The 26,299-nt window shown below is 26.6% G+C and overlaps 1 protein-coding gene across 1 annotated transcript in view; it reads left to right on the plus strand.

Annotated features, from left to right (window-relative positions):
- Positions 1–26,299, plus strand: part of LOC129966636 (guanylate cyclase 32E-like) — a 332,599-nt gene that overhangs the window by 254,811 nt on the left and 51,489 nt on the right. The window contains exons 9-10 of the mRNA XM_056081138.1: positions 676–784; positions 4,749–4,928. Of these exons, the coding sequence (XP_055937113.1) occupies positions 676–784; positions 4,749–4,928 (289 nt within the window). The remainder of the gene's footprint in view (positions 1–675; positions 785–4,748; positions 4,929–26,299) is intronic.

A 26,299-nucleotide genomic window follows, 5' to 3' on the forward strand; every position in this document is an offset into this window, starting at 1 on the left:
GAATCTGTGGTCTTTTACAGTTAGATTATTGTTAGACAGTCAACAAAATTTGAATTGAAATTGCTCCAAAAAATCGTTTGATGAAACAGAAGAAAGTCAGGGTGCGACACGCATCAAAATAACATAAAATAAAAACACTAATAGGGTTCTAAACACTGCGGGCCCTCAACGAGGAAAACTTCAAAATGCCTTTCTTTTAATTGTGTTTTTTGAAAATGATACTATTGATTTCGACCACCTGTATCGCTAATAAGTTCCCTCTCCCCAAAGTAGTAAGAATGGTTGTTCTCTTGCTGTTTTGTACTTTGTTTTTGGACCCTAAATATGGCATTGATTCTAAATTTTGTTTCATTTTCCTCCTAAGATGGTAATTTACTAATTTGCAGGTATCATTATCAAATTAAGTATTACGACGCTGAATAAATTATTTGTGGTAAAGTTCTGCTATATAGTTATTTGGCATGCTAAAAAAAACTTCAATTTTATAGCGATAATACGAACAAAAAATTTTAACGCTATTATTTTGAAAATTTTAAAATAAATAAAATAGAGTTATAGCTAAAACTTTGAATTTAGCTGCTTCTTTAAATCTTGAAGTTAAATATTGTTTCAGTTATGTAATCAATATTTTAAAGAGATTTTATTATTATTTAATGTAAAGTTTTTCACTTACAGAAACTGGGCATATGAACAAGAACTAGATAGTCTTATCTGGAAAATCGATTACAAGGATATTCAAATTAATGAATGCACTCCTACAACAAGCATAGGGAGAATATGTAGAGTAAGAATTATTTTATTTTTTTCATTAAATTTACTTTCAGTAATAAGTTTTCAAACTTATATATGATTAGAAATAATTTAATAAGGTGTGTATCATTTAGATGTTATTTGATTGTTTATTTATTATTGCTATACAATTATTTGTTTTTACAAATATGAGTTCTCTTTGCAGTAACAAATAATTAAAAAAAATGTTTGAAGAAAGGAATAAAATAGAAATATTTCATTCAGCTTAAAAAGAGAAATATTCTTTAAGAAATTGGAGATTTTTCAAGGATAATATACTCTACAAAGAATAGAAGTTTAACTAAAAATAATTTTTTATATATAAGAATAACCCTTCAAGGTATCAAATTATAAAAAAAAATATCGCTATTATATTTTTTTTTATAAAAAGTGGATATTCATGCTTAAAGAACAAGAAAATTCCATTTCCTTATTCTATAAGAACAAGAATGAATTTCAAAAGATTAAAGGAGTAAAACTCGGCAGCAGATAATAGAAGATAGAAGATAAAATCTGTAGGTGTTAACAATTCTTTTTTTAAAATTGTAGTTCTGGGAAGTAATTTAAAATAGTTAAAAAAATTATCATACAAAAGATAACAATTTAAGATGCAAAAACGAAGGTATTATGCTGTTTCCTGAATTGATAATGCTTGTTTTTATTTAATGAATATTTAATGAATTATATAAATTTATTTATGTAGATTTTTTTGAGAATACATAGCAGCAATGAAATTTATGAATTAAATAAATTTTATAAATTCTATAATTATTACAGATACATTCAAGAAATTTCATGCTAAAATAGTGAATAAAGCATAATTTATATTTATATTCAAAAAGAATAGCTTATAACTGACATTTGTTATAGTTTATAATCATTAATAAGTGTATCAGGTCTACATCATTTCGTGTTTGAAGATATGATTCTGTGGTTTAATGATAAAGCGCTGAAGAATTTTAAAGAAGGTTTATTGTTATTTTAATGTTTATTGTTTTTAATTAAGTACTTTATTTTTGCATTTTACTATAGCGGTAGCATTATACAGGGTGCACGCTCTTATTGTGGCCCAATATTTAATTTCTTAACTTTCAGAGATAGATATATTATCAAATGAGAAAATGCTTTAAAGAATGGGACGATTTATATTTCAGATTTTCTTAGTGAATAAATATATTTATTACGCATATTTTTCCTGCAATACAGGCTTGCCATGCCATAGGCATGTAAAAGTTTTACACATCGCTCTGTAATGACTGCAGCACAATGTTCTTAGAAAAGATGGAAGACATTGTGAAGCAATACTAAATTGTCAAATGATGACAATGCAGTGTATTTGTCAGGTTCTCACAAGGGCTTTATGGTACACAGATACGAATATTTGGGGCACTGGCATCATCATGCAGGGAAAAGTGAGTTCCATTTACCCACATGATGTTCAACAAGCATTGTTTGTCATATTCCATTTGTGTCAATGTGTAAATAGCATAGTTTATTCGTAAAACTTTATCTACCGGTAAGAGCTGGTGAAGAGTCTGTATCTTGTACGATTACAAATTCGAGATTTCTTGAAGAACACGCCGAAACCACGATTATGGAATTCCATTATTCTCCCAGTACTGCTACTAGCCGCCTCATCTGCGAATTGTTACATAACATTTAATTACTACATTGTCTACGATAAAAGATAATCACCCTGGCTTGGATTATCTTCCACACTCCAGTTTTCCTCGAAATGTCGTACTAAATTCAATATATATTCTATGAAATATGGCTTTCTCCGTGCAGAACTTTTGCATTGCAACAATTATGGATTCAAAATTTATGTAATACGGTTTAACCACTGATATTCGATTTAGTGATAACAACTTCCTTTCGAGATCGAATGATGAATTCATTTCCAGTCAGGTAGTTCCTTTAAATCGCCTGATTTTCGGGAGGCATCTCAATATAACGTGTGAGCACCCTTTTCTGTTTTTCTGGAGTACAAATCGAATTCCCTTCTGATTTTATTCGGGCAAACAAGCATTTCTCCTGGCTTTATTTCTTTTATTATGAATTTTGAATCTCGCGCGAATTTATGACACATCTTGTAATTGGCATTATTGATGATAAAGATTAAAATAAAAGTCGCTAAATTGCATCGTTATAAATTTACATTCAAGATGACTTAAGTTCTTTAGGTTCAGCTTCTTCAAGTTTCTTAGTTTTCGCCCTAGCACTCAGCCACACAGACAAAGTGTAAATAACGATAATAAAAGTATCACACATATGTGTTTTTTTTTAATTCAAAAGCATTAACTGAAATGACAACATATCAGAAATTAAGAATTACCTACTGTTAAAGGCAGCTAACGTTTTCCAACTAGAAAAGTTATTTAAATTTTCGTTTAATTGTTGGACAGTTTGCGATCTATTAGACATAATTGTCTTTTTGTTCTTCTTCCTTTATTTAACTTTATGAGTAGTTGCGTAAATAATTTTATAATAATGACAATTATTATAAAATCGTTTCATCATTTCATTTAGAAATCTTCTGATATATTGGAGATCTCATATTTAATCAAATCAAAATAAAATTAAAAGATCAATAGATATCAAATTCTAAAAGTATAAGAATATTTTGTACCGTGCAGATTGCACAACTTCTACATAATTTCAAAACTTATTTAGTCAAAAAGTGAGTAAAAAACCTATTAAAAAATTCTATTTTTACATATTTGAAAAATGTCATGATAAGAAAAAAGCGTGTAAAAATCATTTTGCCTGAAGTGTTTGCATTCCCCCAAAGCCATGAAAATACTTTGCCGTTTTTGAAAAAAAGAATATTTATCATGAAGTTTCTTTTGTCTCCATAGATGTCGTTCTTGGAATAACTCCATTTACTTTTGCAAGACTCTAAACTTAAAACGAAGAATATATTTGAAGCCAGTTTAGTTAAAAAATAAATATAATTGAAATTTCAAGTATTACCCATTCTAATAAATGTAAAGTGAAATTTTAATTAACTTTCAAATGAAGGCTAAATAATGTGCTCTTTATTTAATGGTTTAAAAATGATCATTAACAACAATTCAGACAGCTTTAACAAAAGAAATAAAATTTCAACTAAACTACTAAGAGTATAAAAGAAGATTTACTCAAAAAATAAAATACAGGCTAAAAATACTTAGTTTTTTTTTTTTTTTCTTTTCTTTTTTTCTGTTTTTTTTTCTTTCAATTTTTCCCTTTTTATATTTTCTAAAACGAACTTGCCTGTCAAATGAAAAATAAAATATTAATAAACAAAGGATAATTACTGTACATATTTAAGCAAATTTAAACAAACTTACAAATAATAAGAACAAACTACGAATGTTGTAAATTGCCATTTAGTAAAATATTCATTTTTTAGTGTTTATAAATAGTTGTACATTTTTTGTAAGATAGAAAGGCAAAGATAATATTTTCATAAAGAAAAATACATTTCATATAAGGCTTATTACTTACAATAAAAAATTCTATGAAAAATAATGTGTAATATCAGTATTACATCTTTCTAGATTAACTTTTATCTCGATACAAAGAAAAATGAATCTAATTGCAAGGATAAGTGTCTTTACGAGAAATTTTATATGGTATTTCGATAACTTTATGAATTGCACTTTATCCGATAAGTTAGAATGTTTTTCTACATTAAAAAAATAATAGAAGTTTCATGCAATATTTACATAATCGTTATTATTTCCACAAAATTCTTTTGCCTAAACTGTCTGAAATTATACGGATTATTATGCGCTTATATTACAAAAAATATGTTATATGTAGATTCACAAATTTCCATGTAGTAAATTATATAGAAGAATCTAACTTTTTTCTTCCATTCTTTAAGATTTATTCTTGCATTGTTTTCAATGCATCAAGAATATTACATTGCTATGGGATTTTGTTATATGACTTTAGAATTTTTGTTTCCATAGAATCTTCATCCTCTGATTCGCACCAGTCAAGTTTCTCTCAGTTCTAACGCTGAAGCGGATTTCCGGTACACAAACATCTATACGACAGTCGGAATATACAAAGGTCGTATGCTTGCTATCAAGAGACTGAGAAAGAAGAGCGTAGATATAACCAGAAAGATGAAGAAGGAGCTTAAATTTGTAAGTTATGTCGTCATTTTGTACCTTTACGAAAATAGAATTTTTTGAAAAATATGGTCATAAAATAATTTTATTTGTTGAAGGTATCTAGAGGTAAAATAAGTGAAGAAATATAACCATGTTTCGTGCATAAACTGTGGATGGTACGAAGAGATATATTAAAACGAAAATTATAAAGATTCAAACATTGTTGAAAGCCATGATGTGGACATAGATATCTTGATTGAAATATTAATTGAAAATAGATATCTTTGTCATCACTGTAAACGGTCGAGCAATAATCAGCTGTGTAAAAAGAAACAACGAAGGTTGTATGGAAAAACGAAAGGGGAAAAAAATATAATGATCTATAATGACGCATCATTCTAATATGACGAATCAGATAATTAATAATTGCATGCATCTTCTGCTGCAAATATTGTTTCTTAGATAATGTAGTAATTATACTGCATAAAAAAGCATCTTAGATAGAAGAATCGCCTTTTTCATTTATGGAACTTTATCATCCTAATCAACCCATCATAATTATAATGAATGAAAGAAGAATAGATTATAGATAATTTGAGTAAGACTAAAACAATAGTAAAATCAAAACAGGAATCAGAAATGTATAGTCTAAAACTAGTAGAAAATTATATTTTATTAATTGGTATTTTTTATAAATCAATACAAGGGTCTACTGAACCATGTGAAATGCTTTTATTCTTTTCACCTGCTATGAAAACTATTATTTTTCTTTTTATTTGAGGAATTCTAAAGTCCGTACACGGAATTTAGTGCCATTCATAGTTTTAACTCAAATACCTCCCTACAAGAAAGGTTTCCTTATTGCCACCACGTATTTTGCTATCTTTATAACAAATTGAGACAATATTGCAATGATTCTGTTCTTATATCATTCTTATCCTTATATCCATACATAAGAATATAATATTATCTTAATATTAAAGAATATTCAAGTACTTTAAGAAAAGAATGAAAAAGTTCCACTCCCTAAGTTCAAAACATAAAATATTATATTAAAAGTTCGTTCCTTACATTTTCCAATTAATTCACAAATGACTGAATCAAATTCAAAAATTAGCTTTTATGCTTAGTCTGACAATTTTATTAAAAAGTGAATTTCCTGAAAATTTCCAAAAAAAGATATATTATTATGTTACGTTAAAAGCTTTTTAAAATATTTTAATTTTTTTTTTTAACTTGCTTTCAAAGTTGACAGTGAATATGTGATAGTAAAATATTCACCAAATATAGTTTAAATTGTTTTCATTATTGTATGTATTGATGTCCAAGGGGAAAAAATGATCAACGTTTATAAAAAAAAAATGCATACATTAATATCACTATTATCTGACTAAAATTTTTAAATATGAAAAAAAATATTAAAAGAAAATATAAAATTCAAACAAAATCTTTGCCTTATATTTTTAAAATTTTTGTCTAAAAATTTCCTAATATTTTGAAAAAGATATTTCTTATCGTGTTTGCTTGGATTTTTTTTATTTAAATTCAAAATAGAAAATTTCCTATTGTTTAATTGTAAAAACATAGTAATTAACGACTGATTTACAGAAAAAACTCCACTAGATTCTATTGAAAGATTTATAAATAGTCCAAGCCATATTAAGACAGTTTTCATAGAAAGATTATTTCGAATAGATAACTCTCATTTTATTTTTACTAGTTTTCTTCAACGAGGTTATTTTATTTCTTGAAAAGGATTGAATCATTGACAATAGATTTATAAGGTTTTGTAATCTTAAATATGTCAGAAACAGAAATTTCATACAATCCGATTTCGTGTCTCCAGTTGTTCGGATACATCATTGAAAGAATAAGGTTATTTTCTTTGTGACATGAACTTTTCAATATAAATGGATTTGGGTAGTTTGAAGGCATAAGAGTAACTACATACGAAATTTAAACCTTATATTTAAAGAATATTAAAATCAATCCAAAGCAGTTGTATAGAATTTCTTTCAAATAAAACGCAAGGATTTAAATAAGTACTTAATGAAACAAAATCTCGAAAATAAACTATTTATATTCTCATAAGACAGGTTCTCATTGTAGCAAAAAATTACAGGTTATTGAGCATAATATTATTTACCCATAATTTTTTTCGTAATAATAACCGATATTTATACAATTTTCACTAGAACATCGATCAATACTTTTGAATGTAAAGTTTCTTCCAAAAATTTTCAGTAGTATCGGAATAAGTACGGATAATTGAATAAATTAAATATTGTTTTTCACTCTACTCTTAGATCTGATGTTTTAATTTAAGTTCAAAAATTATTTTTAAATAATTCACAAAAAATACTTGGATAACTATAATTTTTTCGCTTGCTGTCCAAAATCATGATTTCGATTTCTTTTATGTAAATACGCCATGCATGAAATGCACGGATTGGAATCTTTTGAATATGTCTCTAAGTGGATTAATAATTACACTTGTCCTATATTGTTATTCGCATTTCCCCAGAAAGGGCAGAAAAAACAGTTTTTATTTTTTTACGATCTCCTCAAAATTTACTATGCAAGTATCATAATGTATTCATCTATTTATATTTCAAATCGGTATCTCTTTAGGGATAATAATTTATACATTAATTTTATGGATATATTTACTACCATATAAGTATATAAAAATGTCTTAACAAAATTGTCTGTCATATATAATTTTTCGATTATTTCATTTTTATTCAAAACTGAACTCTACGCTCTAACCATCCTGAGTAATCTCATTTCAACTTTAATGCAAATTTTTTAATGAATATGTTATTCCTTCCCCTTCTTGTTTTAAATTTTGATTGATTGTGTTAATTATTGATTATAGGACTGAATGCATAGAACCATAATGTCAAAAATCGGGAAAACTTCAATTTCTTAGAAAAGAGATATATAGTTTTTTCAGAAGAAATAATTACCAAGCAATTTTTATCAGATATTTTCAGATAATATTATGATTTGTCAATATAATCTCCATAAATTTAGAAGTTGATATTAGCTCGAAAACGGCCGTCGAACATATAGAATATTCTTGTGAAGTAAAATATTGATATGCGTTTTTTAAATTAATTTTTTTATGTTAAATCTTAGTAAATTCATTTCTTAAATATATTGTTAAATATTTTCAGACTAATGAAATCAATAAGTGTTATTAAAATATTTACTTCATATTTTTTTACTTCATCATAATAGTTAAAGGCATCTATACCGAGTTTTAGAAATTCATGAACATAAAATAGATTTCTACTTCTTATTATTAGATTCCTACTATGGGGAGGAGTCCGATATGGACATCTCTCCATATCTCTAACCCTAAGCTTAGCCACTGTCGACTTCAGTCACCAATTTATGTTGAAAATTATCGGAATATAAACACGGTTAACAGAAATGAGGCTACCACCAAAAGCGAGCTGCTGTGTGTTATTCACCATTTTTATGTAAAAAAATAATACAGTAGAAATTTATGTAAGAATGAGCCAAGTATATGGTGGAAACATTTTGGATGATTCTGTTTTGCATGAATTGTGCAATTGTGCAAGTATACAGATCGACGAAATAAAGATTATCGATTAATTGGGACAAGGGCACAAGTTTATCGCAGCAGAAGATTTTGCTCAACGAGCTATCATGTGGTTCAACAAAAACGGAGGTTTGCCACAAATGAATTGGCATGCGCAATTTCATGAATTGTTGAAATCATTTTTAACACCTATCTGCTTCGTAAGCAATTTAATGAGAGCGCATTTCATTACCTTACATACAGCCTAGACTTAGCACCGAGTAATTTTCATCTTTTCCTTGACATAAAAGAGACCAAACATAAAACCAAAGCTTTAAGACTAAATAGGAGCTAAACATCACCACCAAGATCATCCTTGACGGGAACATTTTTAGAAAAGGGAATCGGAAACGTGCCTCATCGATATGAAAAATACTTGAATCTTCAGTGATTATGTCAAAAAGTAACCATATTAATGCATAACTTGTGTCAAAGAATTCTTTTTTTCCCATGTTCATCAGATGTTTTAAAAAAAAGATTCTCCTGCAACCGTAATTTGAATCCGCCAAACTTGAAACGTTACAACAAAATATTTAAAAATTGAATAACAGAACAAACAATTAATAAATTATTATTTTTTTTTTTTAAAAACAACCTACTATTCAAAGCATTCTAGTTTACATCACATAAATAAAGAGAAAACGTTTTGAATTTCAAAAAAAATTTTTCTAGATACTTTAAGAAATCGATTGTCAATATACTCTTGTTTCTAGAACATGAATTCCCAGAAGAAAAACGTACATCAGCATATGTAAAAAAGAAGCTAGTGGTCTGAACATAACTCATGCCTCTGGTGAAAGGTTTTTGAATACTGCTGTATATGCATTACACATACAACAGCACTTCGGAAAGAACTAGAGTCTTTCCCAATGTATTTTTTCTCACTTTATAAAACTACGTGGTTTGCATGAATGTTTAATCTATATTGTTTCTTTTCAAAAGTATAAGCGTTAAGCCCTGTATATAGCATCACATATTTCTAAGAATTTTAGCAAATATTTTCTTTTATATTTCGATGATATAATTATTAATTTCAGAAAAAAATGTTATATTGTTTCTGTCATTGAATTGATTTCCAGCACGATTTAATTTGAATTTACATAAAAGCAACTTAAAAGTAGTTTCTGTAATTACTCGTTTATATTATTTAAGGTAATTAATAGCCGTTATGTATTTCTACAATATTCAAAAAACAAAATTATTATAATATAAATTATTAATTATCGATTTGATTATGAAAACAAAATTTATTTTTACTTTATTTTAAAAAGAGTTTCGAAGCGTGAAAAGTAATTTAATACAATAAATATGCACAATGCAACAATTTAATTAATCTACATCATGTCTTGTACATAAATTTAAATAATGTTTACTTATTTCTTTATTAAATATTATTCTGTTTTAAAACCAGCTTCTCTCGCATTATTTAAACGCTTCATGAATTCAAAAAAAATTATAGATAGCATGTAAATGAAGAAAGCATAAGCATTAATCATAAAAAAAAACAGTTAACAATAAAAATTCTTTTAGTTTTCTATATTTTTGGAACTATAAATTCTCAAAACGAAAATAAATTTAAGTAATTATCCCATAAGTTAAACTCATTTATTAATTAGAATTTAAATGTATATTTTAAAACCAGATCAAAATTATGAATTGTAATCTTTTGATAAGTAAGATAAAATAAATAAATGATATATCTAAACATAAATAAAGAATTTAAATTGTATCCTGTTAAAAACTAAATTTTATATTTATCCTTCATCCTGCCAATATGAAATATAACAGACCATTAGTTTAGAGGAAATAAAAAAAAATACTGGTTATCAGATTATTTAATTTTATCTTATTTTTAAATATATTTGCGAAAAGTTCTAATTCTCTAAACTAATTTTTTTTCTCAAGTATTTCCTTATGGAATTATAAACTAATAATTGTCAAATTTTTGATGATCTAATAAGTATATAAAGTCAAATAAATAAAATTGGAAATATATTTTAAAATACTTTCTTTCAAAGAATTAAATAAGGAATAAAGGAGAAATTTAATATCCGATTGAACTTTGAATTTCAGTATGCACAAAACCTGCGATGTACATGTTTTTATTGTAACTTGCAAGCTAAAAACTTCCGAATTCACTAGAAATTCCTTTAATAATCTATTCAAAAGTTATTCATAACAATAGCAATATTTTTGTCAACAACTTACAAAGTAAGATATAAGTTTTATTATAAATAAGCAGCTTAGTTTGAATAAATGTCTGATCAATAATTTTTAAAGTTCTGTAGTTTGGGACTTAACATTTAAAATAATTTATAGCAGCAAAGATTTTTCCTGTCTGGCGATTCAGTTACCCTTTCAGTGCATTCAACAATTCTATCAAATAGGTTACATTCTAAAGGGAGGAAACCGCGAATAATTAAACCAGAACACTTAATTTATATGCAAATGACTCAAATTAAATGCTGTAAATCAAAGTAACGTTATGCTTAGAATGTATGAAACAGAATCATTTAAATGAATTGCACTTCTACAGACATTAAGGGTTTTCTACAAATTTAACTACGTGGTTTGTTCTTCATATTACGTACTGAGTACATAATAATCTTACTTTTAAACTTTACCAAGGAAATGAACATCTATTTACGGTTATGATAAGATATCGGAGAAGAATAGCATGAAAGAATTACTAATTACTTAGTATAATTTTTCAAAGAGCTGACACTTTTGTTATGAAAATATCGGGGAATTTATCTTCAATTGTTTGATGTTTCTATTGAATGTCTGTTTCCAGAATATTTTATATTTTTAGAATAATACTAGGGTTTCCTTGAAATTATCAATTTTCCCAGGGAATGTTATTCAGAATTAATATTCATAAATTTAGAACTAAAGTATCAGCAATCTAATTATTTGAAAGATAAATTACTCGGGATTTTGTCGACACATTCATAATATCGATTAGACATAATTGTGGAAGCAATACGAATTCTTCAATACATTTGTTGCAGAGTGTAATGTTTGTATTGTAAAAATGTTTGAAAATCGTTAATTGGAATTTATTTACATGTCATTAAAAATGTGTCTTAGATAATAAAATAATCACATTTTGAATAATCTAAAGCTATTCGGTGAAAAAAAAAATCAAATTAGTCAAAACTTTCGGAAATAGCCAGCTGCTATTTTTTCCCCTTTTGTTACGAAATAAAGACAAATATATCCATTCAAAATTTAGCAACTAATGAATCTTCTTCTCACATTGCGGAGTGTTTTGCTACTTCTAACTTCTAAACTCAATTATTTCAAAAGATTCTCCTTCAAAATTCAAGCTCTATTAGTACAAAATGCCCAACTGTATTGTTATGATATCTTCATGAATGATATTCTGAGAGCGGTAAATACAGTGAAATATCATATAAATTATGTTAGTAGGAGGGTTTTCATCAGCCATTGCTACTCAATCGGCTATAAAATTTGGACATGAGAGTTAATCTAATAAACATTTTATTCTCAGTACAGCCTTTCTCACAACTCTAAAGGATGAATAGACTAGAAGAGTAATTTATTTCCTATGTCTCTTCAAAAATAATAATCTCTGACAGAAATTCACTTTACTACCAATTACACTATTTTTTTCTGAATGCTACAGTCCTTACATAACTACAGTCGTTTTCTCGAAATCCCTTCAGAGTTCATTGCCATTTTTTTCTAACTGCAAATTTAAAAAAAAAAAAGTGCTCACGAAGAAAAAAAAATGCATGGTGTCATATCTGTTAAACATAAGCCTTTATAAGATACATTTTTAAAAAAATTCTTGGTCAAAAATTGAGGAATAATAATATTATTGCGAGAAAGAAGGTGCATTGTCTAGAGGGAAATTCTCAAATTTTTCTGGTGACAAAAAAAAAAATACAATGAATCGTTTTTGTCAAATTACTCCGTGAAAACTGGTAAAATACTTAAATAATATTCTCTGGATACAGTATCACCATTTTGTAGAAACTCATAATACTATCTCTAACAACAAGCCCCCTCCCCCAACAATATCTTGGTTTTTTTAATGACTTCGTTATACTTTACCGGAACTTATTTTACCTTTTCAAGTGCATTTTAATTGATATTGATAACTGATAGAAAATCATCAAATGCTCCAATACACTTAAAGATGAAACAATTGAGAAAATATCTACTTAGAAAGTTGAACTATTTTTACTGGAATAACTCAAAAGCAGATACATAGTGAATCGAATTGTTCTCTAGAAATTTCTTCAAATGAAACGAAAGATGTAGGATATTCTTCAGTAATATTTCTAATTGATAAACAACTATATTTTAGTGATAATTATCTGATCTGATCTGATCTGATCACTATGGTAGTGATTAATGCAAATGATTGGTCTAATAAAAAGGAATTCGTCTAAAATGGATTGCTAGCTATTCAAATACTCTTGTTTTGATAAAAATTCATCTATAACTGCTATATGTGTCATTTCAAAAATGTCTATGCAAGAAATTGTAACAAAGGGAATGGAAATGAAGCTAATGTATAATTTTTTTCAAATATAATCTGTATTTTTATTTTAATGAAAAGGAATATTTTCAAATGATATGAAAAGAAATAAAGTGTTAAATACCAAGTAAATGTATATGTATCGTGGAAATGCGTGATAAAAATTCTCAAACAATTTTTAATTTATTTACTTTTTTGTACTTTCCTGTACTTTCTGATAACAATAGTACTTCTGCTTTACTAAAAATGAAAATGAATTTGATATCTCTTCAAAGAAAAAGAATAAAAAGGAAATGTTATAAGCAAACTTGTATTCAAAGTATTCTATATATATCAAAATTCCACCAGTGTTTAATAAAGATAAACGTCAAAATAAATAAAATGTCCACATTATTATTTGTCAACCTTAAATTTTGTCCTCCCAAAACAATAAAGGATGTCGAGATGATTAATATGAAGAACCTTTTAAAAATGGTTGTCCAGAAAATAATTTCTCTATAAAGATATTTGACAACAGTATTTAATTTCAAAGGACATTTGTTATTCTGTTGTAATTTTTACTAACACATTTATTTATTTAGATACAAAGGTTCGATACCAGTTCCAAAAAAATATTTGAAATTTTATTACTGTAATTTAATTCGATTTTAACGAAATATAGATTTCGTATTCAAATACTTTTTTTTGAAAATTTTTATCTGGTGGTTTCGTTTTCAATTCTTTCTTGGGATAAAATTTCTATTTGCACCTGATGGCGTATTTCAAATAAATTGAAGCGACTTTGTTTTAGTATTTTATTATCATTTTTTGCATTTGTTAAATTTCATTTAATGCAACCAATTACTTTTAAAAAAATGTTTTTGAAAAGTAATTGATTTGCATTAAAGTTTTGATAATCTGATAAAATTATTTTTCGCCTGTTCTTTTCATAAGAGCTTTTATGAAGCATTTTTTTTCTTTTAGTTCATATAATATTATATTATTAAGTTAAGAGTATCAGTATGAGACATGTTGTAAAGAAAATTAAATGTTATAAAAAAGAACCAAAAAAGAATACTCCCAGTTTTTTTATATAAATAATACGTAAATATCCAATTTTTTATATAGAAAGTAGTAAAATAATTAATTGAACTATAACCATAAGAAGGAACTTGGGGCCGATTTTAAAAATGATGTAAAATAATACAATAAAGTAAACTTATGGATAGTTCAATAAGAATTTCAATCAGATTTAAATGAGAAGTAAAATTTCATATTTATGAGTAACAAAATATCAAAGTCGTAGGGCAAAGTGGCTGCAATTTTAATTAAAACACTGAATATTTTTTTTCGAAAAAGGAAACGAAATCTAAAATGACTACAAAAAATAAGCAATAAATTCATATCTACTTTTTCATATGAACAGATATTACTTGGTAAGGAAAAGAAGTCTGGAAGTTAATGCATTTCTCCTTCAAATTCTCCATTGATAAATTGCTCTTCTCAAGATTCAAAAAGTATTTAACAGACATATTAATTTCGCTAACCTATTAATCATGCCTACATAATAAATCATGAAAAATTTGGATTTATGCCGTTTCACGATTTAATCAACTGTAGATTGCATGCCATGTTATTAGATCTTAGACTTATAACCTTTTCAACAAAACGTGTACATATGAATATATTTAATGATTTATTAATTATTTGTTCTTCTGTAAATCCATCTAATTTGTTATACAAATTTCGATAAAATAATGGATGATTTATATATTTAATTAAAAAAACTTCAATTCTAATGATCAGTTTAGAATTTTTAATTGAAATTCTACTAAGAATTCATTAATATGAAATAGTCGAGACCGAATTGTAGGATAATTATTTTAATCTCTGCTCATATACATATCATTTAAAAGTAAAGAAATGCATAATGCTATAGAACATTACAGAGTGCATATAAACATCCAATGTAATATAAATACCATTGTAAACACAGATCCAACTGAAAGCAATATATAATTCGCTATGTGAATTTTTATAGTTCATAGAAGACGGGATTCGCAAACATCATGGAATAAAAATTATGAAATTACGAATTTAAAATTCTCGCTTCATATGAATTGAATGTATCAAAATTCACTTTGCATTATGATGAACTGATACATTTATTATTGTATTAAACTTGTGGTTTCTATCAATTTGTGAAACGGAAAAAAAAATGATTGTTTAAAACTTTGATTTTCCCATTTTTTGAAGCTATAAATTAATGGTTCCATTTTTTGGAATTATCATAAGGCTCTAATCAGACATGTGTCATCGATTGAAATAGAAGGTAATAAGAAAGAAAAATATCTGGATTAAAGCTCGAGTATGGTAATACATCTAAGGTTTAGTTTTCTTTTACCGCTTTAGTAGCAAGAAAGTCTACTTTGTCGCTTTGAAAAAAATCACTTATCTTTTCACATAATTTGGTTATATATTGATTCAATCGCCTTACTTGTATCAGTTATCGAAGTCACATGATGTAAAGCATTAAAAATGCTCATATTTTTAAATCGATTGATTAAAAGCAACATTATCTTCTGAAATTAATTGTTGACATTCATCTGGGTATTTTTCAACTAAAGTGAAATAAAAGCAACGATTCATCAAATTATTTTTTATTGGCAGAAGATTCTTTATATTCAGCATTTAATAAATAAGGTCTTTTAAACTTCGGCAAATTTCACATACTTAAAACTAACAATACTTAATGAAAATTTGATATGACATCAGCAACAAGGCGCAGTTTAGTACAGGTTACGACATCTCTTAAAAAACCCTTAAAATTAATTCATAATGTCAATAAATGATTCTTTAACAATCTTTTAAAAGTTTCTTTTTTATCTCTTCTCGTCGATTAAAGCTGAGTTTCATTTTCTGGTATGCATGTTTATTAAGCATAAACCACCTACTGCTTGGGTTTACTTTTACCTTTTAACCATGGGGGAAACTCTCAATCTATTTCATAAAATACCTTGTTGCAATATATAAATAAAATTCGTATTATTCTCTACCAAGCCTATAAATGTGATTTCAATAAACCTGTCATTTTCAGACAAATTTTATAAAAGGATTTCATCTATAACTATATTACGGAAAATGCTTTTATTCTGTCCAGATGGCTTTGATTTGTTAGACTTTCTAGAGATGCGTCTTTTTTTGATAGTTTGTAACATGTTATTCAACATTTTTGTTTTCGGAAAGAAATTTCAATGTACTTTTATATATCCCAAACCTGCAGTCTCATTCAAGAATTTTGTTAAGGATTTTTCACATTTGAAATATTTTAATGCAATGTATTTTTTCCTTAATAATTGATTAATTAATATGTTATAAATATAGTAAATATGTTATTTCTCTTAACACTTTTCTTCAAATCACAATAGTTTCAAAATTATAAAGTTGAAAATTATCCTTTATCTGTAACTTTGTACTATTAAGTTACAGGGGTATTTAATAACATTTATGAGGCAGTGGACTCCGTTAAATGTGATAACAGTTAATAGTATCGTTCATTTTATGTTATCAAAATCCCCAGACCCTAACCGGCATATACAAACATATACACAAATATTCGTTAAGTATGATACCTACATAGCTTTACGTCAATCAAGTCTGAAATAGAAAACTCACTGATCCTTCATTTTCATTAGCGTTAATGATTGACGTTCATGTAATTTGTCGTTGAATTTATAAGAGAGAATAAGTTTTCCATTATTATCTTAAAATTGAGTTTTCAATTACTTGCCTGGACTAGAGCGATCAGGATTGGTTTAAATGGGCAGCTACATTGCTGATTCTAATTTGACATCTTTTGAATAGCCATACACCGATTTTGTCTGAGATTGAACTATGAAAGCAAAATGAATGGAAAAAAGTACTCATTAGAGAATTAAAGAGAAAATCGAAATTCTGAACAGGTATGATAATTTATCTGAACTTAATCAACGTAGTACATCGGAGCAGCTGAAAGTTTCATAGATTTTTCTTCAAAAGATTTTCAAAAATCTTAAGTTGTTTTGTGAGGGAAACTTAGCAATATGCATTAATGATTTTGAAGGTGACAAATGTGTTGAGGAAAACCTGGCAACTTACATCTAAATAGAAGACGCATTTATCTCTTTGAAACCCTATGTGTAGCATCATTCAACAAATTAAAAATCATTTTTGATAATAAATCAACAAATAGTTGAGAAATAATTAATTGTAGATAAGCAAAAGTTTATGAATCTTTAATAATTATCAATGAAATATATCATATATATCCCTAAAATAGATGTCGATATTTCTATTTCCGTGATGAAAATAGATTTATAGCAAATATATTTAATTTAATGCTATTAAAATTCTTAAATCAGGAAATAACAACGTCAAACAATAGTTTCCACATATACAAGCAAATGGTCAGCAATTTTTAAAACAATTTTATCACCAGGGAAAAGAAATCTCATTTCCATTTACAAATAAGAAATAATTTTGCTCATATTATCTTTACCGAAAGGTACTAAATTTTTTTTGTAAAGTTCACATGAAACTATGAATAATATAATAATATTTATGTAATATATATATATATATATATATATATATATATATATATATATATATATATATATATATATATAATATGGATCTGTTCTATTAAAAGAATAGAATCTTCGATTGTATCTGTTTCAAAAACCCAATTGTTTATCGTACTAACCGTAATATTTAAGTTAATTCAACTTTCGAGATCATTTCAATACCTGGAAATTCGTAGTTAGTAATTTGAAAGTAATTCCACTGATAAACATTATTTATAGTACATATAACGTTTAATTACTATATTTAATTAACAGTACTAGTAATAAAACGAAAAATTTGTAAGATTTTTTTTTTGTCTGGTTTTTTTTTATATTTTAAAATAATTCTTAATTATTGAATATACTAGTTCCTAACAAAAGATATGAAAGAGATTGAAGAGCTATAATTTCAAGGGAATTATAAAGTTTCAAATTTAACATTACTATTTCTTACTTAACTCAAGAAAAATTTTGGTATAGATATTAATTCTATAAAATGTCATACATTTGTAAATAAGATAAACAAAAATAAAGAAAATTTGAATTTTATTAGGGAGAATATTTTTATTTAAAATAAAGAAAAAAGTTAGAAAAAAAATAAGATATCATTTTATTCTAATTTTCTTAATTAATTTATTTCGTCAAATCAATTCCTTGGAATATAAAAAAATATCGTACTAATCGTAATTCATATGCATTCATATATAATATTTATATGAAAGTAAATTTGTTCGAAGTAATGCGATATTTTCTGTAAAGTATTATGTAATTCAAAACATCGAGAGTATAGAGTATAGGAGAGTATAGTTGAAGTATAGGTTATATTCGATATTTATAGTGCTTAAGAGTATTTGAGAAAGTTGACTACAGTACGAAGAGGCTTAAACGAGTGCGGAAATATGTCCCCTCATTAAGGCATTTTTGATGAAGACAAAACCGTCTCTCCCTTTTTTTTTTATATAATTTTCTCAGATTGGATTTTTAAAGCAGGTCACCTGTTTCTTCTGTGTCGTTTTCTAGTATTTTCTTTGTTTTATTACGACCGTATTAAAAAAATGAAACAAAAACTTCTCTAATTATTCTTCTTCATATAAGTTACATTCATGATTAATCATTTTTCGATCTGTAGTATATAAAGGCTTACTTATAAGAAATATTGAAATTATAAAACTATTTAATTATAGAAAAGTTTAATAAAAAAAAAGATTTTTAAAAGTAAGATTTAATTTTCAGTTTTATATTTTCTAATCAGAAACAAACATCTGGCACCTTTCATCATGCGAAAATTAGAATTAGGTGCTTAATAACATGAAACCTTATCTTTTTAGTGCACTTTAAAGGATTTATAATATGATAGGAAGTGATATTTTGCCTAGCAACATGATAGTATACTTTCTCGCTAGTAATGTTTATCATTTTATGCAAAATTAATAACTACTGTTGTTAAGGAATCCAGCATGTGAGCTACTTACATATTGCCTTTCATTTATTATAAAATTGATATTAAAATCTATTTGTTCGTTTAACGCCATGTATGATAGAAGGAAAAATACTGGAGAGAGAAAGAAAAATGTGCAATGCTGACGAAGGAATTTGAAGATTGAGATTGTAGAGATGACAATTTATCTGAAATCATGAATAATTGACTTTTCAAAAAATAAGAATATAAAAATAAGAACAAGAAATTGAGATTGTAGAGATGACAATTTATCTGAAATCATGAATAATTGACTTTTCAAAAAATAAGAATATTTTGATCAACTGATGCTGAAAGATCAGAATAAAACATATGTGAGAGATTGAAAGAGTTGATGGTGATCAACATTGTGTGCTAAGTTTCAAAGGCACCAATTTGACAATTGAAATTTTCTTCGCCGTTGGTGGTATTTTGCAGTTTACTGACTCGTATAACAGTTATTCTATCAGATACTATTGTTTTGTACAATTTCAGGCAGTGTGACTGTTTTAAGACAAATAAGTTGCATAATATATTAAAAGCTCTATTTGCAGGGAAAGCTGCAATTTCTAGTACTAAATTGCTAGTTGTCCTTACTCTCATAAGCATTAGCCATTTTTTTTTCTCCCGTCTTATTAAACTCAACAATTTACGTTATTATCAACTACAATAACAAATATAAAATGATTCTACATTACTTTATATTGAAGTTATTAACTATTTATGAAAGTTTATATGGGATATTTCCTGTATATTTTTAAATCCAAAAACAGTCTAGAAAAACAGTACTTTGGAATAATTGAGAATAAGCAGTAAAATAGGAAAATATGTAGTCATTTCTTTTTATTTGAAATCGATTCAAACCAGTTGTTTAATGTAATCAGAAGAACAATACATGTTCCAAATTATCCCATAGTCTCTGAAGTAATTTAGAACATAGTGGGGTATTTATGAGTGTCATTACAAGTGTGATTGGTTAATTAACACATTGACTGCCTCGCTGAATTTCTTACAATGTAATTTATATAAGTATATCGGTCACTGGTGAGCCCCACGGCAGTCAAGTTATTAATAATTTAATTTAGAAAAGGTTGTCTATGAGTCCCAAAGAATATGATTATGCACTCACGTAAATTATAAGTCGTTTTCCGTATCATAGGATCATTTTAGATTGGAGAAAATTGAAAATTTTGCGAAATCATTTCCCATCTACCTTAAATGAGCTTTTGCAAAACTAAATTTTGAAAAATACATGGTTTTTTTCTAATATCACAAAATTTTGTTCACATTAATTCAGAATTTTAGGAAAATCCTTATATCATATTTATTTTCCACAGGGATTATTTTAATGTTCAAAGGCATAAATGCATGCACTTTTAAAGATATAGCTACAGATGGTAATATTTTTTTTTTACTTCGAAAACAAGACGTTCTAATTTTTGAATTTTTTTCCAAATTAATAAAAGTAAATTTTATAAATATACTAAGGATTTTTTGGCAGTAATATTTGCTACAGAAAACCGGGCAAAAATCTTTATTTTTCCAACTTAGAACCATAGAACATTGTGTGCTTTACATTTCACCAATATGCATTGATACTGAACCAGATGGCAATCTACAGAGAAACGCTTATTTGGATTCAAAGCTAACATAATATACAATATACGCCAAGCACACAAACATTGGTATGCTTGTAACATAAATGTTGACTGAGCTGTCGAAAGGGGTGCCATCGATCATAGCGTTGCAGTGAGAATGATGTTATTTTAAGACACCCAAAGAAAAATTGAAAAAAAAATAAATAGTTAAGTGATGTATTCTAAAAAAGAATTGCATATCATATTATATTTCAGTTTATATTGATAATCTTACAAACTTTTATTTAACTGAATAATTTATTAAATGTACTGACTGCTGCAATAAATACATCTTATTATTTTCAAATCAAGGAATAAAAAATATTCATATTAAAATATGAAATTATAGATTATAGAAAAAAAGCTGTTTAATTTTGTTGCAAAGAAAATTTATTAAACTATATGGGACAAAATATTTTTTTTTTTTTTTACATTTATGGTGACTGCAAAATGGTTCATATATATATATATATGTTTTTATTTTCTAAATTTCCTATAAAATTTAATTCATTAACTCCATAGGAACTTAATAGGCTTACTAGTAAATAAGTTTCTACATTGTAGTTTTAGTTAAGATCTTGACATAAGGACCAAATGTTTCCAGAATTACATTTCAAATATACCGAAGATCTGAAATTTGTATGGACCTAGTGCATATTGAATCCAAAATTGTGAGTTAACCATCCTTCATCTGCTGTTGCATGGATTTAGAGAAAAATAATAGACCCAAATGTCTTTGTCAAGTGATTAAAATTCAAAATAGGTGGCCCTTCTTTACAGAGCTCGCGTATTATATCAAACTAGTATGTTAATGTATCTAAACAGCCATTTAATATTCTCATTTCCAAGATTATTTGAGTTCAGTTAACTCAAAATACTGGAACCTTCGAGTTTCTCTTTCAAATATAAAGCAATTCCTAATCGCTTCAAAAACTGCTATGACAATCAGTGCTTTTAAGGAATTGACATATAAAAGGAGACCCAGTTAAACTGATTACTATTGGGCAAATGTATGCTCTGCAATGCATTGAAAGTACTCAGAAAATCTTACTGTCCCTGAAATCCACCCGCCATGGGTATTCATTTAATTACATTTAACATAAAAGAGTAGAGAGAATTACACAAATCTATCCAAACAAGCGCACTATCATATTTTCGTTGAACGGGTGTTTGGGGTTTTATCTTAATGATAGAGTTAAATAAGCTATAGGAAAAAATCAATTATCCGTAAAAAATTATATCATAAAACTCATTAAAATTACAAACAAATAGTTTTAATTTTGTTATATATCCCATTTCGGATTAAAATTAATGTTATGGCTGAAATTTAAAATCAATACCGCATAAGCTTCTGCTCTTATGCATAAAAAATAGTTTTAATCCAATATTCTATGCTCTAAAGAGTCATTTATATCATTGCTAAAATTCTGCTCCTGGATCCTGAAGATTTTGGACGTCTAGTATTGACAGTTTTTTCCACGTTATTCAATTGGTATAGAGAATTGCAGAAGTCATAGTCTGAGCTTAGCGCCTTTACTTTTTATCTAGGGATAGCTTCTATGAAACTTTACAATTTTTAATATTGTTACTGTGGTAATTATTTAATTTTTTACACTGGATTTAAAATGTTTTATTTAGAAACTATAAAAAAAAAATACATAGCTACTTTTTCATATCGCTGGTAAACATAATATATTTCAGTACTGCTTTAAAAGTTTTATGAAATTCATTAAAATTCAAGCGAAAGCAATGTCTTTTTAGTACGTTATAAATGTTTTCGCGAAAATTTCAAAATAGGAGAATGCTATTTGATTAAAAAAAATTCCTATAATAGTCTAGAAAAACGCTTTAGAATTTATTAATGCACATCAATCTGGTATGTTATTAAAGATAAATACTTTTATTTTTAATCTAAAATTTTTATTTTAAATATAAATAAAATTTATATTAAATTAAAATTTATATTTTTAATATATACAGAGACATGTTAACTCTGGCTCGAAAAACAGGCTTCTATTAATCGGATTATATATCAAGTTAAATATCTCTCAGGGGGCCCTAGGGGAAATTAATGCTTAAAGATGGCTCATATTATAAGATTCACACATTAATTTAACAAAAACGAATTTATTGAACAGGACGAACGACGGAGCCGTTTTACATCGATGAGCGCTATTATATTACTACAGTTTTAATGGCGGGAATCAGATAGCTTCTTATTGGCTGTTCAGTGATGACGCGAGCTTCGCCAGGATGACACTCCGTACAAAACGTATATTACAGTTCATTATTAGAACATTTTAAAGTTTATTTTTAATTAAAAATATGTTTTTAAATTAATCAAATTAATTTTAATTAAAATCAATTATATATAATTTTTATTTTAAATTAAATTAATATTTTTAATATATTAAATTCATATTTAGAACATTTAAAATTTATATTTATAATATTTTTTAAATAATTACTTATTTTACAATTATATTAGAGCATTTTGTTATAAAAATTACCTAAGAATAATTTTTTTTCAAAAATTGTGACATTATTTATAACAAAAAATTGTAATAATATAAATATTGGCAATATGATTTTACACACATTTAAAACAGTGTGTTCTAATTTTGGCACTTACAAGAATCAAATTTTGAGAAAACTTATCATATCATTCGAAAACAGAAAAAAAAATCTCTTTCTGTTCTCTTGTAACTCTGTATATAATATAATCATGCGTATGTTCCTGAAACCAAATGCTTATTGAAGGAATAATTATTATAAAATTAAAGAAAATGAAAGAAGAAAGTGCAAAATTCTGCACCAATTCTGGGAACTGCACTATCCTGTGATATTAAATAAATATTAAAAAGGAAAAAGTATCGTCTGTACAGGCTTTCAAGGCTTACATTCCCAGAGCTCTATAGTAACAAAAATTTCAGTGATAAGAAAAAATATCGACTTATATTTATTAGCTGTAAATAAATATTGCAAAATGTTAAAAGAATTTTTCAACATGAAAAAGCTTTAATTCAGTTACAAATATTCAGAATCATATTTATCTGACACGGATATATGTAAGTTAATTCTTGTTGAGTTGAATAATATTACTGATGAATAAGCCATTTTGGAAAATGATTAACTCTGCCAGTGCTGTGGGTGGAATTGTAAGCACTCTTTCCATCAAAATGAGTGAAATTTTATCCAGATAATAATAAAAGACGGAAGTTGTTTTGATAAGGAAATGGAATGATGGATAAAGAAAAATTCACTTGACAAAAGGCATTTACTTTTAAAGAATTAAAAAAAAACTCTTCTGGACACATTCCCATATTTATTAGATTTATCACCTATTGATTTATTTAAGTTTTATCCCATGGTATGAAGAGAAATCTGTATATATTGCTAAAATTTAATGCTGTTAATGATTGCATATTGGTGTATATATATATATATATATATATATATATATATATAATATTTTAAGAATGAATATCTTTAATAAATATGCTTCTGCATCGCTTTCGAAAAATTAAAAAAAAGAAGTATTTCATTCGGTAGACAACATTAAGGTAAAATAAAAAAAATTTAAAACATGTAAAAAATATTAATGTAAAAGCTGTGAATGATTTGAAATTGTTCAAAAAAAAATGAACATAATTGAGTCAATGCATCCATATCAAAGCCATCATTCATTTTGAATGTTTATAGACAGCTTCCAATAAGATTCGTGTAAAAAATTTAGATACTTTGTTCATCGATAGAGTGATCTTTGAAAAGTGAATGTCTGTACACTATGGAAATTTATATACATTAAAAAATACCATCCGGATACCATATAGTTAAAATCCAGAATTGTAAATATTTCATTGATAAATTTTTTGAAAAGTTATTATCATAATATAAACATTGATAGCTTTTTTACGTATGTCGTATTCGTTAAGCATCGTATATCTTAATTCCCCAGCCAGCTAATAAAATCGTTTGTATGACTCGACTATGATTCTCACTTACAATATAATTACATTTCTTTACTATTACAACTAAGCTACTGCAAACAAAGGATAATCTAATTAGATATATGATCTGAAACTAGGTATGAATCATAATAGAGAAAATATTGGAGACATAAAATTTTTCATGTAAATTGACAAGCTATCATATTTTTGCTTTTTAAATAAATTATTATATTGAAAAGAATTATATTATATTTAAAATTAAAAAAAAAATACTGATTATCTTTTACTGATATTGGAAACGAAATTTTTTTAGTTCGATTTTTGAGCCATTTTAGGGTTAAATTTTCATGCTAATTTAAAAAATGTAGTTAGCTTTCGTCACGTTTTTTTCTCTTCCCTTCTGTGACACATTCCCTGTTTCGATCTGCTGACCAGTCTCCGTGGAACAGAACATGGATCATAGGAAACACTATTGTTCGCCTATTGACTAAAATAAACATTCTCTGACTGGCCGGATGAATGAAGCTATAGAAGACCAGCGATATGTGTTTACTTTTCTAGATTGATTCACTTATACTCATGAGACGTTGTAGTGATATGGTATGTGTCGCTCTGATGGAGCGAAACGTATTCAAACATGGAGTTCGAGTTCTTGTTTAGACAAAATATTGACAATGTTTATTTTTTTATACATGAATTTAAACTTTTCTCAAATCTTTTAAAAGTTTATTTCAATTAGTTCGCATTGTAAGCGCTTAAATGGTCCAATACGTATTTGTTTAAATATGTATCAATTTTACCTTTTTAATAAATATACAAACATTAATATATTTAACAGGCAAACCTATTTTGCTAATTTTAAAGTGAAAATTGGATAATGGGATCTTAACAAAGCGCGCAAGCAGTGTGTCGAAAATTTGCAACTGTGGGTGCAACGAACACATGATAAATTTCCATTTCAATTTGAAGTTTGGCGAGAGCCCAGATATAAATCAAACTATTCTTATTTTTGAACAGTGAAGATGTATGGATATAATAAGAAAAACAAATGTAAAATATAGTATCATAGTTTACAAGCAGCTATACCCACAGTGCCGAAGAATTATCCTGTTACGAAATATAGGAATATGAAGGTGAAGATATAAATGTCTCCAACGCCGAATATTTTGAAATTAAAGTTGATTCCTCTCGTATAGAATTTGAGCAGCGTGAATTGAATGGTTTGGCAACATAAATCGATATTTGAGACTTCCCAATGACAAAATTGGTCATATCAAGTCTGCAAAAGAAAATCTTGCTTGAAAAAGGCGCTCAAGTATTCTATTTTCGTTCCAACACTAGTTCTGAAGTGATGATTTTTTATGCATTATCCTAATGTACATAGTTTAATGGAAGAGTAAGAAATTAAGACCTATAACGCAACTTAATAACGATTATTTATGATGTATTGACAGCCCTAAGAGGTGTTTAAAATGCGCCCTCTTCTACAATGAAAATTTATTTGATGATCTCTTAATAGATCTCTTCAGTCAGTTTATGAAAACATAAAAAAAAAAAAAAAAAAAAAAAAAAAAAAAACATAAAGTGAGTCTTTGATTTATCACAATATCACATCTATCAATGGATCGTCTGTATTAACATAAAAATTGTCTGATACT

Source organism: Argiope bruennichi, chromosome 1, assembly GCF_947563725.1.
Source record: "Argiope bruennichi chromosome 1, qqArgBrue1.1, whole genome shotgun sequence".
Lineage (NCBI taxonomy): Eukaryota > Metazoa > Arthropoda > Arachnida > Araneae > Araneidae > Argiope > Argiope bruennichi.